The sequence below is a fragment of the Panthera uncia genome, chromosome D4 (genome assembly GCF_023721935.1).
Source record: "Panthera uncia isolate 11264 chromosome D4, Puncia_PCG_1.0, whole genome shotgun sequence".
NCBI lineage: Eukaryota > Metazoa > Chordata > Mammalia > Carnivora > Felidae > Panthera > Panthera uncia.
In genome coordinates, this window is record NC_064807.1 from 17,399,488 (window position 1) to 17,415,572 (window position 16,085).

General features: G+C 44.3%; 1 protein-coding gene across 2 annotated transcripts in view; it reads left to right on the forward strand.

The window, feature by feature from the left end:
* Nucleotides 1–16,085, forward strand: part of PCSK5 (proprotein convertase subtilisin/kexin type 5) — a 445,686-nt gene that overhangs the window by 295,796 nt on the left and 133,805 nt on the right. The window contains exons 18-21 of one of the 2 annotated variants that reach the window (XM_049633861.1): nt 2,983–3,080; nt 3,511–3,640; nt 4,195–4,310; nt 7,549–8,188. In XM_049633861.1, the coding sequence (XP_049489818.1) occupies nt 2,983–3,080; nt 3,511–3,640; nt 4,195–4,310; nt 7,549–7,664 (460 nt within the window). In that variant the 3' untranslated portion in view covers nt 7,665–8,188. Of the gene's footprint in view, nt 1–2,982; nt 3,081–3,510; nt 3,641–4,194; nt 4,311–7,548; nt 8,189–16,085 lie in introns of those variants that run through there. The other variant, XM_049633868.1, reaches the window with a different exon arrangement.

Consider the following 16,085-nt stretch of genomic DNA (forward strand, 5'->3'; position numbering starts at 1 on the left):
GTCTGGAGCCCGCCCTGCTTGGGATTCTATTTCTGTGTGTGGCTCTCTGCCCCTTCCCTGCTTGTGCTCTGTTTCTCTCTGTCTCCCTAAATAAATAAATAAGTAAAATAAAATAATTTCTATACAACTGACCGTTGCACAACTCAGGGGTAGGGGCACCAACCCCCATCCCATGCAGTTGAAAATCACACATAATTTTAACTCCTTTTTTTTTCTTGTAAAATTTATTCTGAGAGAGAGCAAGAGGGGAGGGGCAGAGAGAGAGAGAGAGAGAGAGAGGTTGAGAGAGAGAGAGAATCCCAAGCAGGGCAGCTCCGTCCTCGTGGAGCCCGACGTGGGGCTCGATCTCATGAACCGTGAGATGGTGACCTGAGCCAAAATCAAGAGTCACTTAACCGACTGAGCCACCCGGGTGTCCCAACTCTTTAACTTACTCTTAACTACATAACTACCAGCAGCCTATTGTTGGCCATAAGTCTCACAAATAACAATCAACACATATTTTGTGTTACATGTATTATATACTGTAGTCTTACAAAAAGTAAGCCTACAGAAAAGAAAATGTTAAGAAAAGTCTAAGGTAAATACATTTATAGTACTGTCATTTATCCAAAAACTCCACTTATAAGTGGACTCATGCAATTCAAACCTGTGTTTTCGAGGGTCAACTGTGTTTCTCTGGGAACATTTTAGAGAGTTCGTAACTGGCACTCTCCAACAGAACTATGAGAGCCGTATATGTTAATTTTATATATGGCAGGAGCCACATTAAAAGAAGCAAAAAGATACGGGTGAAAGCTAAAAAAATATTAACTGAATATATCCAAAATATTATCATTTCCACATGTAATCAGTATAAAAGACTCAGAGAGATACTTTACGTTCTTTTTTGTCACTATACCCAATCTTACCTGGTGGGCATTTTACCCCTAAAGCAGGTCCCACATCTCAACATGGACAGTAATTTTTTTTTTTTATGAGCAGTATATGATCTGCGTTTAGATTTGACAGAATTTAGTCAAAGTAGATTTTCTAGAGCCACGTCGTTCCAAACTTAGAATTTTGCCGATAGCTGAACCAAGTGCCAGCGTGTAAAATGTAGACTGAAATTAATCACGACTGAAATTAAATTAATTAAAACCAAGTAACACTTGAGAATCCCAGTCGTTGGCCACACTGGCCACATATCAAGTGCTCAGGAGCCACAGGTGCCAGAAAAGCATGCGGGACAGCACAGTCCTGAGCTGGCCGCTTTACCACAGGAAGAACCCAGGCGTTCACAGCCCCAGCTGGTCAGCCAAGCCACCGCTGTATGCTGAAAGCTGCAGAAAGCTTCAGGATGCTCAATGACTGCTCTCTGTTGCACGACCCACTTAAGCTCATTTCTTCCTCACACAGGGAAGCCTCTGTCTCATGCTGAATAAATGCCAACCTCAGAAGGAATGTCCTTTATTAGAAAAGCTGGACAGCTCTTTTTTTCTAAGCTTTGATAAGTGTTTTGGTGGTCCTCCCACAAAAGGATCCGTCAGATGCAACGTTCTTTTCTCCAGTTCTCCAGAAAGGGAAGGGATTTTCTTTCACTGGCTTTTTAAAACATCTCTCCCCGGCCAGTAAGATCTGTGAATGAGAGTCCACATTCAGTTACGCTGCCCTCTGTCTCCTTGAACCTGCCTGCCTTTGCCTCGGAGGCTTTGAGGCTTGATCGTTTTGCCTCAAGAGCCCTGTAAAATTGTAAATCGTGGCTAGGCAACAAACGCAGAAAAATACGTACACATACAGTACCGGAAGGAAGTGGATTAAAATGTTAACAGGACTGTTTGGGATCCTTTTTCATCTATGTTTGTTCTTTCCAAATTTATTAAGCATAGGGAAAAATCAATTTTACTTTTCCAAGTTAGTATGATGCAAATACAAAGCACAAATAAGATGTGAACTGGAGAATGTAAGGAGTCCAAGGGGATAAAAAACCATATGACCCTGTTGCTTAGATACCCATCTTCTAGTATCTTCTATTTGGTGACATAGCATTACAAACCCTAATGTATAGTTCTAATCACACTATTCAGTGAGCAATATTTATATATTAAATGTCATAAATTACGTTTTAAGAACCAACCTGTAGACCATGGAAACTATCATAACTGATAGAAATTAGGAGGGAGAAAACAATATGCATTCCCCATTCAACATTCTGGCAATTTAATAGATTCTAAGAGTGCTGAGTAGAGAAAATACGGTACGGATCACACCTGGAAACAATAATATAACTAAGAAAAGTTGGGGTGTTTGGAGAATCTGCAGTATAGGGAGGTCATTTTACTAAATTATTCATTAGAATTTAAAATAAATCAAGAAAGAGGCAAAGTATGTTCAAGTTGTGTTGTTTTGATGAGAACCAGTAGAAGAACTAAACAATCAGAAACGAATACAAAAATAGCTACCCCTGGGCGTGTGGGCTGGCCAGAGATCACTGCGCCCTTTTATTCAGTTGCAATTCATTGTACCATCAGTGCAGATGGGCTGCAGGGCTCGAGCTCACGAGTCGTGAGATCCTGACCCGAGCCGAAATCAAGAGTCGGACGCTTACCTGCCTGAGCCACCCGGGCGTCTCTACAAACCAGCTTTTGGATTAATGATGTAGCAGGTCTGGGCATCAAAGCTGTCAGACACATTGTTCGGCAGTGAGTTTTGTCAGTAAAATCTTTTTAAGAACATCCGGGCTGTAAGTTGTGGAGCAAAGAAGGAATGTGTCAGCCCAGTCTGACAATTAAGAAAATGGTCCCCAGAACTTGCAGCACATGTAGAGGCTACAGACCTCAGTGTAGGCAGCGGGAGGGGAGAAGAGCAGGGTACAGGCTATTTCCCCTGCTTTGAAGCTTTGCTTTCCTTGGGGGTCGGGGGGAGGGGACTGTATTTGTTGTGTGTGGAGCTGGGGAGTCCGCCTGGGTGCCTTGATCACAGCGTCTGTGTCTGTGTCTCCAGCCTGCAGGGATCACAGTGTTCCATCACCTGTGAAGACGGGCAGTACTTCAATGGCCAGGACTGTCAGCCCTGTCACCGCTTCTGTGCCACCTGTGCAGGTACTTGTCCCCCCCGCCCCCCATCTTTTCGTTCACTCCTCGGGCTCTGGTTGAGCTCCTACTGATTTGTTCTCGGCCATCACTCATACACGCCCACTGGCTGGCTGTAAAGCAAACGCTGGAGAAGCATGTTCCCTTCCAGCCAGCACGCCTGCATATATTGTCACGGCAAGTTCTCATCTTCCTTCTGCCCTCCTGGAGACACTTAAATATATCCCAGGGAGATCCCCTCCTCTTTTCAAAGCCGTTGGAGGTTTGGGGCAAATGGAAGTGTTTCATTTCGGTTTAAAACGGGAGTGGGTTTTGTTCCCCACCCCCCCGCCAAAGAATGCAAGGCAAAGCGCAACAGTTCCATTTGTAACCGAGCAACTACAAATGAAAAGTACACGTTTTGTTTCTGTTCGCTGCGTTCGTTCGTCTGGCTTTTCAGCGGCGGGCGCCACCGGGTGTACAAACTGCACCGAGGGCTACTTCATGGAGGACGGGAGATGCGTGCAGGCCTGTAGCACCAGCTATTACTTGGACCCCTCTTCAGAGCACGGATACAAATCCTGCAAGAAGTAAGTGGGCCCGCCCCCTTCAGCCCGAGCCCTCGGTCCCTGGGTCCTTATTTGACCCCCTCCGTAAATCATACGAAACAGAATTACTAACCGTGAGCGAAGGTTCCAACATCTACCTGTGGACACTGCCCTGCAGCTTTAACCCAGCTTCCATTTAACATTCTTTGTTTTCCTCGCAGGAGCGCTTAACACCTTTAAGGTAGTATTTCTGTGCCAAGTACGTGCGTCCTCCCGTTTAAAATCACACACCCTAGGGCACCTGAGTGGCTCAGTCATTAAGCATCTGACTTCGGCTCAGGTCGTGATCTCATGGTTCACGAGTTTGAGCCCCATGTCAGGTGAGCTCGAGCCCCACTTTGGGGGAGCCCCACTTCTCTCTCTGTCTCTCTCTGCCCCTCCTAGGATTCTCTCTCTCCACCTGTCACTCGTGCCTTCTCTCTCTCTCTCAAGAATATTTTTAAAAAATTTTTAAACTTCATTGAGAGGTTGATGGCTAACGTCTTTTCTTGTACCCAATGTATGAAAGGACGATGAATTCTACATTTTCCCCACAGATGTGATGCCAGCTGTTTGACATGCAATGGTCCGGGGTTCAAGAACTGCACGAGCTGCCCCAGTGGGTATCTCTTAGACCTAGGGACGTGTCAGATGGGAGCCATCTGCAAGGACGGTGAGTACAGACTGCTCATTTTGATCCTCTGAGCAAAGGGTCACCTTTTAATATTGACATCTAATACATTTCCACTCAAAGAAACTATCAAGCGTTAGACGAACATGCCCAATATCTTGTTGGCATTCATCCGTCTTGAACTCACACCTACAGTGGGTTTGGGTTTTGGTTCATTTCTTTCAATTAAAAGAAGAAATGAATCACCTATATAGTTCTACTGGCCAAGAGGGCACCAGTTAGCTCTTTTCAATTAGCAAACTTTGTGTTTTGTTTTGTTTTTTTTTTTTACATTTTAGAGTTTTAGGTTCACAGCAAAATTAAGCAGGAAGTACAGAGAGATCCCATACATGCCCTGACTCCCCCACCCGTCACACACACACACACACACACACACACCCTCGCCCACCATTAGCCTTCTCTACCACAGTGGTTACCTTTGTTGTAATCAATGAACCTTCATTCACACACCATTATCACCCAAAGTGATACCCGAAAGATATACTTTGGATATCACCCAAAGTCCTTAGTTGACATTAGGGCTCACTCTTGGTGTTACACATTCTAGGAGTTGGGACAACTGTATAAGGACATGAATCCACCATTATGGATACAGGATACAGTGGCATACAGGACACTTTCACTGCCCCAAAAATCCACTGGGCTCTGCCTTTCCCTCCCTTCACCCCTCCCCCTTCCCCCCAGAACCTACTAGTTTTTTCTTACTGTCTCCATAGATTTACCTTTTCCAGAATATCATATAGTTGGAATATGCAACCTTTCTCAACTCGTCTTTTCATGTATTTATTTCCCATCTTCCACCATATGTGCTTTTGATCAGATTTTTTTAATACCATGTATATGAAGATTTGTAGCCTGCGTTTTATACTAAGCATTAGACAAACATTATCCTTTGTTTTCACAAAGTTCTCTGACACTTCAGTTTTAACGATAGCATAAAATTCTATCACTGGACGATGCCGCTTGATTGCCATTCCCTTTATTTGGATCATTTAAAATGTTGATACGTAACAATCAAACGGTATCTGAATACTTCACTAAGCCTGTGGGGTAAGGAATTAATGATAGAGCCAAGTAGAGAACTTAAGACTTCTAAATGTTGGCTCACTTTTCTTCTCTCTGCACACACGCTTCTCAACCAAAATGCTGGGACCGCACACCTTCTCCAAAGAGTCACAGTAAATTGGTTTTGGTTTTGGGGTGCTGTCTGGGCATGGATATTTTTAGAAGCTTCTCAAGTGTTTCTAATGTGCAGCCAGGTTTGGGAACATTTTGCTGTTCCATTCCCCCTGACAACGTGACAAATGCCAAGCCCTCTCCTATTTCTAGCCTCAGTTTCCCCATTTATAAATGAAGAAATGTAAGTTATTCCGACTTCAGCATTTTGTGAACTTTGACTCCGTATAATTCACACGGAGGGGGCCCTAACATTGGAGCCTGACGCTTTATGCAGACACGCAGCTCAATGACACAGAAAGCATTTTGAACCATCGTTATTTTTAAACATCTATGGATTGTTATGAAAATAGAAAAAATAAAATTTTAAAGTATGCATTTGGAACAGTCTTCCCGGACAAGAGCACTTCCCTTGGTTTACTATTTGCCTTCCTCTGAATGGGCGCTCTTCTAGAAATTTCACAACAGGTACAACAGTGCTCTGGTTGAGAGAATGTGGATTCAGAATTACTGTCGTTCATTTCTTGGGCTCCAGATCTTGGGCAGGTGATAAACTTCTCTGGGCCTCACTTCCCCCATCTGTAAACATGAGGAGGCTAATACTATTGACCTTGTCTGCTTATTCTAAAACTTCCCATTAGGAATTTCAAAAAGATGTCAAAAAGAACCAGGCAGCTGATAGCACCTATAGAACATGATTGATGGTCTCATTTCCTCGGAGCATGATAGGTGACTTTGTGTCTTCATAGCTTTTTGACTATAGGATGGGTCCAACCGGGACAGACCCAGTCAGGCTCTGTGTGCTCACCACACGACACGGGGACAGAGGGCTGGGGTGAGGGCATCCCAGGGACCATGTAAGTATCACTTTTTGCTTAAAACCATGGTTCCCTTATAGCTGGCTGTGACCAGAATTTTTAAGTTAGTAACAGAAAACAGAGGAAGATCCACGGTCGCTTGAAATTTTCACCTGTAGCATTTGGTACCAGGCCTGGCCACGTCTGTGATGCTTTTACCTGCCTTCTTTAAACCACGGTAAACGTGGGGATGAGTTTTGCCAACTGGCACTTTGGTAGGAGTGGAGTGTCAGTATCGTGGGCAAGAGTAGAAAGTGAAGAACCATCGTTTGCAAGGCGTCCACTTTCAGATCAGCTAAATAATGAGATCACTGACGGCTCACCGGGCTTTTCAAATCACGTGGCAGTTGCATTTAGGGATTCGTGATTTAGTCTCTCTCACCTGTCATATTTCAATGATTCTAAGACACACTTTTTTTTTTTTTTTTTTTTTTTTTACATTTTAACATCTCTGAAATCAGATGCATCTTATAATTTATGCCCTTGACTTAGTCACAGTGATGTCTAGCCGACTGAGTTAGGTGTGCGGTTGCCACTTCTTGTGTTGAATTCAACGGGAGTTCAGAAGCGCTTCGAAAAATGAAACGATTCTTTACTATCAAAGGAAGAGGTTTTGCCATAAGCACAGAAACACAACAGCCTGGTTACATAACGAATATTTAACCTTGCGCTAAAAAATAACACCATAGTTATATAACTAATATTTAACGGACATTTCAAGAAGGACAAAATTAATATTCTAATATTGATGAGAATGTAATAAGCAGCATGTTTTTTTCTGGGCAGAGCTTAAAATGGTGGTGCATCTTACATCCAGGGTCTTGGATTCAATGAAATATAATATAAATGACTGTATACTCTCTGCTCTGGGTAATTCTGAGAAGAAAAATTCCTTGCTTATGTTATTATTGATTTCTAATTTATTCTTTCTTCTAACCTTTTTTTTTTCCTTTCATAAATGACACCAATCACACTTACCATTGGACTGCCATCTCTCTCCTTGAAAAACAATGGTATTGACTGAAATCACTTTGAGTGGACCAAATTTCCTCCTTGGTGACTGTTCCTCAATGATCTCTTCCACTCCCCCAATCTGCCTCTCTGGCCAATCACAACCTTCTTCCGTGTGTACATCATGCTGCTCTCGTCCTCAACTCCCCCTCGGTCTTGCTGACTTCCTGGAAAAGCCACGGAAGAATCCTGGGCCGAAGGAGGCTTCTGTATGCTAGTGAAAAAGAACAATCTGTGCCAACGGAAGGTTCTTCAACAACTTTGCTGCAAAACATGTACATTCCAAGGCTGAGCTGCGATCCTAGATTTCTTTGTTCCTGTAGACTTATAGATTACTCCATATTATTATTAAAAAGAAAAAAAAAACAAGCAAAAAAAAAAAAAGCAAGCCACCTCTCTCTTTTTTGCTCTCTTTTTCTCTCTCTCTCAAATTTGTGCAGGGAGATGGTGAACTGTTTTGTCAGAACTTAAATGGAAAAAAAAAAAAATAAACCTACAACAAGCCTACCTTTTATAACTGGGTGTTTAGTGCTAAACAGCCAGAACCACAGAGACAGTATTGTATGACCAAAGCATTTGATGCCAAAATTTGACGTTAAAGTAATGATTTGATTTCCTGCCCTGGTTTTGAAGGTCCATTTTTTTTTCCCCCTTTGCATTTACTTGCTTGTTTCCCCTTTGAGATGCCTAAAAATACCTTTCAAAAACATCACAAGAGCAGACATAGATCAGAATCAAAGAGAAAGCTCTTGCCTGTGTCATTTTTCACGCGTGAGTCCACTGTTGGGGGAAATGGCACAAAACTGGACCTGAGGGCGTTCAGAACATCCCACGGAGTTGTGTTCAGTGTCGTTTTGTCTTAGTTTTTCACAGTTGAACGTTGATACTTTTCCACACGTAATTGACTGCGTGCATTATGTGCTGGTTTTGGCGTTTGACTCACGTGATAAGTCTGCTCCACTGGTTTCATCAGATAGATTTGCTGCTACTGGCTTTTCCATTGCCGATTGGGTGATTTTACACACAGCTGGTCAAATGGGATCACTCTCTACGATCAGATTGGTGATGGACAGAAAGCAAAGTTACACCAAATAGCTGAGACCGATCCAGCTCCCCTGAAATCTGGAGTGTTCACTCTGTGGACCCCTGCCCAATCTCTTGGTGCTATCTGGCCATTATCCCCATAGCATTTTTTTGTTTGTTTGTTTTTAAAGGCCATCAGAAATTCCATTTATTGCAATGGGAAGCATTTTGGATAGGATGCGGGAAATTTCTTCCTTGAGTCCAAAGTTTCTAAAAGGTCCTGTATTTTTTAAGAAATGGAATTATTTAAATACTATTTAAGCTCGTGCCCAAGTTGGCCGGGCAATGTTTCTCAATGGTGCTTATTAGAAGTTTTATCATTTTGTCATTTTAAGAAAATAAAACTGGAAATTGAATATGGGTGGCATGATTGTACCCTCCTGGTTCTGTTATTTCCCACTCCTCTGTCCCTCTTCTAACTGTGCTATGTTACATCTGTCCACTGGATGTCAATGAGATCATGTGTTTTCTTGGAAATCTTCTCACCGGTTTTCTACAAACTCCTAAACAACATCCTGGAATCTAGCAGACTGAATTTTGTGAAGACTATTTTGGATCAGTGGTTAGAAATGATGCCGGATAGCTCTTTTTACCGATTCTGAGTTTCTCTGTTTAGGGGAGGATAGACTCATAACAAGTTTCTTCGTTTTTCACATCAGAGCTCCATTGGTGACCTCATTTGCTTTGGGAGTGACCGGCCATCTTACAGGCTTTATTCTTTTGACAGCCTCCCTTCCAAGATATCACTAGGCCTCACAGCTGAGAACAGGGATGATATCCATACAGATTATTTGGGGAAGGAGCTGGGAAGTGGATGCGAAGGTCCCCACCCACACAACACGCTAGTGAAAAGCCGACCTTGAAAACAGTCATTCCTAGACATCAAAGTCATTACCTGACCATAGGTGATTAATTATAGTCTAATGACCCTCTTCACAGCATTGTAGTGATACTGAGTCACACAGTGATTCATAAGTAACTAGGGAATCAACGGATTTTGCCGACCACCTTTCGTTTTCGTAACACTGCAGCAGGCCCTTCTGACCTGAAGAAAGTAAGTCCATCCAGGGTATGGCGTATAGAGCCTTACATTTAAAGGCACAGTCTCTACATGGACAAATGTTAGCGCAAGCCTAAAGCAAGAGCGGGCAGATGGCAAAACCAGATTTGCCTGCAAAGGAATCCATTTTACTGAACCAGCCCATACTGCTTGAGGCACAAACTTACTATGATCGGAGAGATAAAAACCATGCCTGTGTTCTTAGACAAATAACCGTCAAAATGACAGCCAAATTCGTCGGAGTCCACCGATGTACCTGTTCCATTCCCCCCTGACCATGCAGGCACACGTCACGGAAATACTGGTCTAACTGCTAGTGTGTTACTGCCTCGTTTATCTACAGAATATTATTAACTAGAACATAATGCTTTCAAAGTTTAAGTTAATGTTATATATTATGTATAAATATATATATTCATAATGAGATATATGGAATGGATAGTACAAAGTTTGGAGACCTAACAAATGCTCTAACCTTCTAGAGACAAAAGTCCTATCTTCTGTTTTCTTTTGTCTTTTCATTTTGAATTAGTGATCCACTGTTAACTCCAAATCCACTTTTACTGAAAAATACTGTACATGTGTAAAATGTCCAGTTGTTTTTTTGTAAAATATAGCAGAATGATTGTAATTGATACTGGCCCAAATCAATGTTATTCCATATTTTATTTTTTCTATTAAATTAACCTAAGTTCCTGTTTATCTGATCTGTTCCTACCCACGGGTAACTGTCTCTGAGAGGGCGAGAGAAGGAGAAACGTCTGTTTCCACCTGTGGCCACATAGAAGCTGAGTATAAAGGATGGAAGTAAATGGATCATCCGAAGGTCAGAAAAGAAAGGGCAAGCAGAGGAAAGAGCTGAAAAGGAGAGACAGAGTAACGGCAGTATAAGAAAGGAAGAGGTTAGACTCGGTCCTGAGCGGATGTTAATTCCCATTTTCAGAAAGCCAGCTGGTGGGGAGGGGAACTGTAAAAACTTGGTGTCCAGACCCACACTGGGGTCTGTACTTTTTAGCAGCCTGTGCAGATGGTCCAGTATCTGGGCCATCTAAGCGCGCCCTTTCCCTGGGCTTCCCCCCGGGGTGTGGACTACTGCATACCCACCAGTGTGCGTGTGGAGGGGTAAGGACCCAGGGGCTGGACACAAGTAGGTGGGGAATGTGAAGCTTTGAAAGGGGAGAAGGCCTCACTCAATTTTCTGATATTCTACGTAAAATTGACCGTGGCTGTAGCCCGGGAAGCCTAGAAGGTAACTTAGTCTAAAATACATCTCCCGTACGTGCCACGGGGTGAGACTGTATGGCTTATAGATCTTTGAGAACCTTCCTTGAGATGCAGACACGAGCTTTGAGATGTCAGTGCCCTGCCTCTTCGGCAGAGAAAGGAGACATCAGTGAAAACAAGATCCAAGTTGAGCTCCAGTTAGGTTTAAAGGGATACTAAACGGTGTAAGAGAGCTCCACTGTCATGAAATCCCATTATGAGAATGGCGGGGCTGCGGGAGGGAATGAATTTTATTGAGCACTTACTAGGTACCGCCCAGTGTGGGAGTATAGAGTGTATGCATGCTAATGTAAACTTCCTGAACTCTCACAAAAAACTCTCAAGCAGAGGTGTGCCCTGTTTACACAGTAATCATTACCTTCTGTTTACAAACAAGAGAGCTGAGACCGATGGGCTTGAAATAAATTGGGATTACGTAACCAGACACAGCAACTAAAATTCAACAGCGAGACAGTGAACGTTCACTAGTGAATTCTAACTCTCAAACGAATGCGACACTAAGTTACTAAGCTCAGACAGGCAGAATTCCTTTGACTTGAACCGATCAGGGTGAAGTTCCTAGAGTCAGCGCAACTAGGATTGGTCCTTGGGAGCTATGGCTGAGGCTTAGCTGAGCAAGGAGGAGCGTTTAGCAGCACGCTTGGTATTGAAGAGATGGTTCGGGGTAGCAAGTCAACTGTTTGCATGGCTTCATCTAGTGGCGACATTGCTCCCAAGAACAGTGATCCGACATCTGATGGGTTAGTCAGGAAGGATCTACATTTCTACGGCTTTCCAAAAGATGAGCAGTGTGGCCCATCCTCAGCCCCCACACCTGTGGCAGACCTTCCTAATCACCAGTATCCATCTGGGGATTGATCAGACTTGCCTCTCTTTCCGCGCCCCATCCCTGCCCCCAGTGTTAGGGGGGGCCTAGCATCATGCTGCCGATCTCTTCTGTCAGACTCCTTGTTTTCCCACCCAACCGTCTACTCTTCACTTTGAGGCTCCAGCCAACTGAGTACAAGTGGATATCAGGCAGCTAAAAGAGAAGGGGGCACGTCTTATTAACTGCTTTCATACCATCATTCGGTCTCCTGCAAAGAGCAATGACAGATGGCAGTGCGATGAATAATGGAGAAAATCAGAGGCAGCTGTAAACTATGACCCAGCCAGTTTAACACTCCCTCCTCCTTCTGTCCTCTAATGCAAAATGGTAGAGGGAACTTAAAGGCCAGCTGCCGCTTGACCTCACCTGGCCCAGGCTGGGCCCTGGGCCCCCAGTCAGGATACGTCAGTGACAGAAAGTAGAAACCTGCTTCTGGTCGTCAGCCATGCCCAAACGTTTTCGCTGTTGCCAACCCGTAAAATCTTAAGTTCTCGGCAGAATACTTTGGAGCTGGCGACAAACTCCCCAGGGCATAGCCAAGATGGACCTCATTTCCCTGTGGCTCGTTGGAGCCAGGTAGCACTAGACGCGGGACTGTGAGGTACATGAGCATGTCCCCCCTTCATCAGGAGAGGTGAAGATCTGTCCCAGAGTCAATCTTGGGCAAGAAGGATACAGTTACGCAATACCCCGGCATCTCAGAGGGCCAGTCTGGGAACGGGGAACGCTCGCAGTTCCTTTCCGCCCTAACTGCGGAGGACTGAGAAGGATACTTGCCTTATTACTGAAGCATTTTCTTACATGGGCTTCTCTCTAAAGGAGGCCATTTTGAGGGCGATTGATGCTTTTTCCAAGCCGGGTATCGATCAACCAAAGATATTTTGAATCCCCACTTTGAAAAATTCCCGGAAACGTTTCCTGGGGCCTAAAGTGTACGATTTTTTTTTTTTTTTTAATTTTAGGAAAGAGTACGTTATTTTAAGAATATCCTCGAAGGCTGACCGAGTTTTACTTTAGGGAAAACTAAAAGTTTTGTTTCATTTTGGCTTTCATTTGGCCCACACAAACTCAGAGGCCTATGGAGATACTTAGCAAGATTCACAGCTAGTAAAGGGTGGGGCTGGGACTGGAGCCCACAACCTCAACCTTCTGCACAACACTGCCTCCTTTTGAAGAATGCCAGGAAAAAAACAAGCCCAGCCCGTATTACATACACCGCAGGGGTTAAGAGCCTTTCTCAAGAGCGGGTAGGAGACACAAGGGATCCCTGGACTTGGCTTTTTCTCTTCATGAGTTCAAGTTGATTGCTTCCATAAATAATAAATCCCTGTGGTCCTTCTCACCCTCTACAAGCTTATAGTCTAATGGGGAGCACAGACACAAAAATACGAAGCTATTTACGTGCCTTAAAAAGGGCGTAAAAATATTGTGGGGGAGTCCAGAGGAGCAAGCTCACTTTACCAGTCAAGTGCTAAACGTTCCATACCCTTGCATTACAAGCTTTCTCAGGGGCATCCAAAAATAGCGTGCTCCATTAAAAATACTATTACCTTGGGGTGACTAAGTGGCTCAGTTGGTTAAGCGTCCGGCTTCTTCTCAGGTCGTGATCTCATGGCTCCTGAGTTCAGGCTCCACACTGGGGTCTGTGCTGACAGTTCGGAGCCTGGAGCCCGCTTCGGATTCTGTGCCTCCCTCTCTCTCTGCCCTTCCCCCGCTCTCTTTTTCACCTACTTTCTCTCTCTCTCAAAAATAAGCATTAAAAAAAGATTTTAATACAGTTGCCTCAAAATACGCAAATTCAGGTGATATTTTAATTAAATACCTACAAAATGCAACATGTCAAAACTAGACCATTACAACTCAACTCTTAAGGAACCACATGCACTTGGGGTGCCCGGGTGCCTCAGTCAGTTAAGCGTCCAACTTCGGCTCAGGTCATGATCTCGCCATCTGTAAGTTCAAGCCCGCAGCGGGCTCTGTGCTGAGAGCTCAGAGCCTGGAGCCTGAGATTCTGTGTGCCTCTCTCTCTGCCACTCCCCTACTCTCTCGCGTTCTCTCTCTCGCTCTCTCTGTCAAAAATAAAGAAGCATTAAAAAAAAAAAAAAAGGAACCACATATAATTAATTTAATGTAGGATAAAGGTAATTTAAATATGTTTGACATGATGTGGGACTTACAGAGGCGGGAAAACCTACGATCTGTTGGGATCTTAATATAACTCTGCAAAGGAGGGAGAAATTCACTATTCATGCTCGGGGTGGGGAGTTAGATTTATATATATTCCTCATCTCTTCCCTCAAGATTTCTACCTGTAGCTCCAAATAGCTACTTGACATTTCCCTTCAGAGAGCTAATAGGCATCTCAAAATTAACATGTCCCAGACAGACTTCAGATTCCTGAATCTCCTTAATATCATCACCAAATGTCTCCCACCCCATTCATGGTATTACAACCCAGCCACCCAGTTGCTCAAATCCAAAATCTTTTTTCTTTTTTTTTTTTTGTCCCCAAATCCAACCCATTAGCAGGGTCCCATTAATCACGCCTTTCCAATAGACCTCTAAATAGTCCATAGTTGTAATTATGGGTCAAGCCGCCATTGTCTCTGTCCAGAACGACTGCAGGAGCCTCGTAAGGAGGCTCCCTGTTTCTCTTCCCTCCTTTCTTTTTCTCTCCAGCCCCATCCGCTCTCCACAGGGAGAGCAGAGCTGCTATTACAAACACAAAATCAGATTTCGCCTCTTTCTTCCTATTTCACTCGAAGTCACATCTCAACTCCTTACCTGAGCTCTTTCTCATCTCCTTTCTTGCCGCCTCCCCCTACTTATCGCGTTCCAGTCGTAACAACTTTTTGTTCTTCAAGCCAAGCTAGCATGTTTGTGCCCCAAGACCCCTGCCCTTCGCCCGGCTGGTTTCTTCCCATCCTGCGGGTCTCAGTTCAAAAATAGCTCCCTTGGAAAGCAGTTCCCTCCACCACTCACCCCACGCCTGCCCACCTTTTCTGGTCTTTTCATGGCATGTATCACAACCTGACATTCTATGGTTCCTTTGCTTGTTTACGGTCAGTCTCTCCCAGTAGGATGTCAGCACCGTGCAAGCTGGCGCTCTGTCCATCTTATTCACAGCCATAGCTTGTAGGCATAGCACGGTGCCTTCCCTGCCTGATCAACGTTCGCAAAATGGATGAATAAAAAGGCTAAAGTAAGAAACGGCATTTGACCTGAGTCTTGAAGGATAAGCAGGAATTTGTAAGTCAGTGAAGGTGAGGATGTTGAAGAAGGATTCTTGAGAGAGAACCAGTTCGAAGGGCCCAAAACCATTAAAGTGTTTGTGGACAGGGATGGCAAGGAGGGGGCAGGGTAGGCACTGCAGGCAGAGAATAGACACAGTGGAGGGCAACTTGTAAAATACTGTGGAGGGGCTGGTGCCCTCCTCCCCTCCCCTTGACAGAGTCCTCAACCCTCTTTTCAGAGAGGCTAAATGACGTGCTCAAGGAGACCGTGTTCGGGGCGCCTGGGTGGCTCAGTCGGTTGGGCATCCGACTTAGGCTCAGGTCATGATCTCGCGGTCCGTGAGTTCGAGCCCCGCGTCGGGCTCCGTGCCGACAGCTCAGAGCCCGGAGCCTGTTTCGGATTCTGTGTCTCCCTCTCTCTCTGACCCTCCCCCGTTCATGCTGTCTCTCCCTGTCTCAAAAATAAATAAACGTTAAAAAAAAAAAATTTTTTTTTTTTTTTTTAAATAAAAAAGGAGACCGTGTTTGCTTCGGTCCCTGGAGGACTGACACCTACACTGAGCCAGCTAAATGAAAGGACAGGGTGCTAAGCACAGCTCAGCTGTCAAAATAGCTCACATGAGAGGAGGCAGCCCATAGCCTCTCTTCACTGTGATATCCATGGCCAGAGCAACATATTCGGCAAGGCCTGTTTGCAAGATGATACTCAGGGAAAGAGCTTGCTCAGAATCCTCCTTTCCTTCTAAGGAAAAAAAAAAAAAAAAAAAAGCAAACCGAAACACTTTGCCCTCCAAATCGTCACCAGAGGAGAGTGAAAGGAAAGAAAGTGATATGCTCGTCCCTTTCTTCCCTAACGATGAAAACAACGAGAACTCCCACACGTGAAGTGCTTCCCGTGGGCTAAGTTCTGTGCTGCTTGCTTCGTATGGGTTATTCCACTCAGGACCCTGAATGGCTCGATTTTATCCTCTTTTTACAAATGGGAAAGCGGGTGACGTAAATGCCTAAGGCACCCCGGGGATAAATGGAAGATCTGGGATTAATTTAGACCCAGACAATCTGATATCAGAATCTCCAGGAGAAATACAGGAGCCAAGGAAGATGTCTGTGAAAACAGCCTTCGGACTATGACCACGGAGCTCGCATGAGGATTAAGGATTTTAACTGGTGACGTCTTTCAGGGCC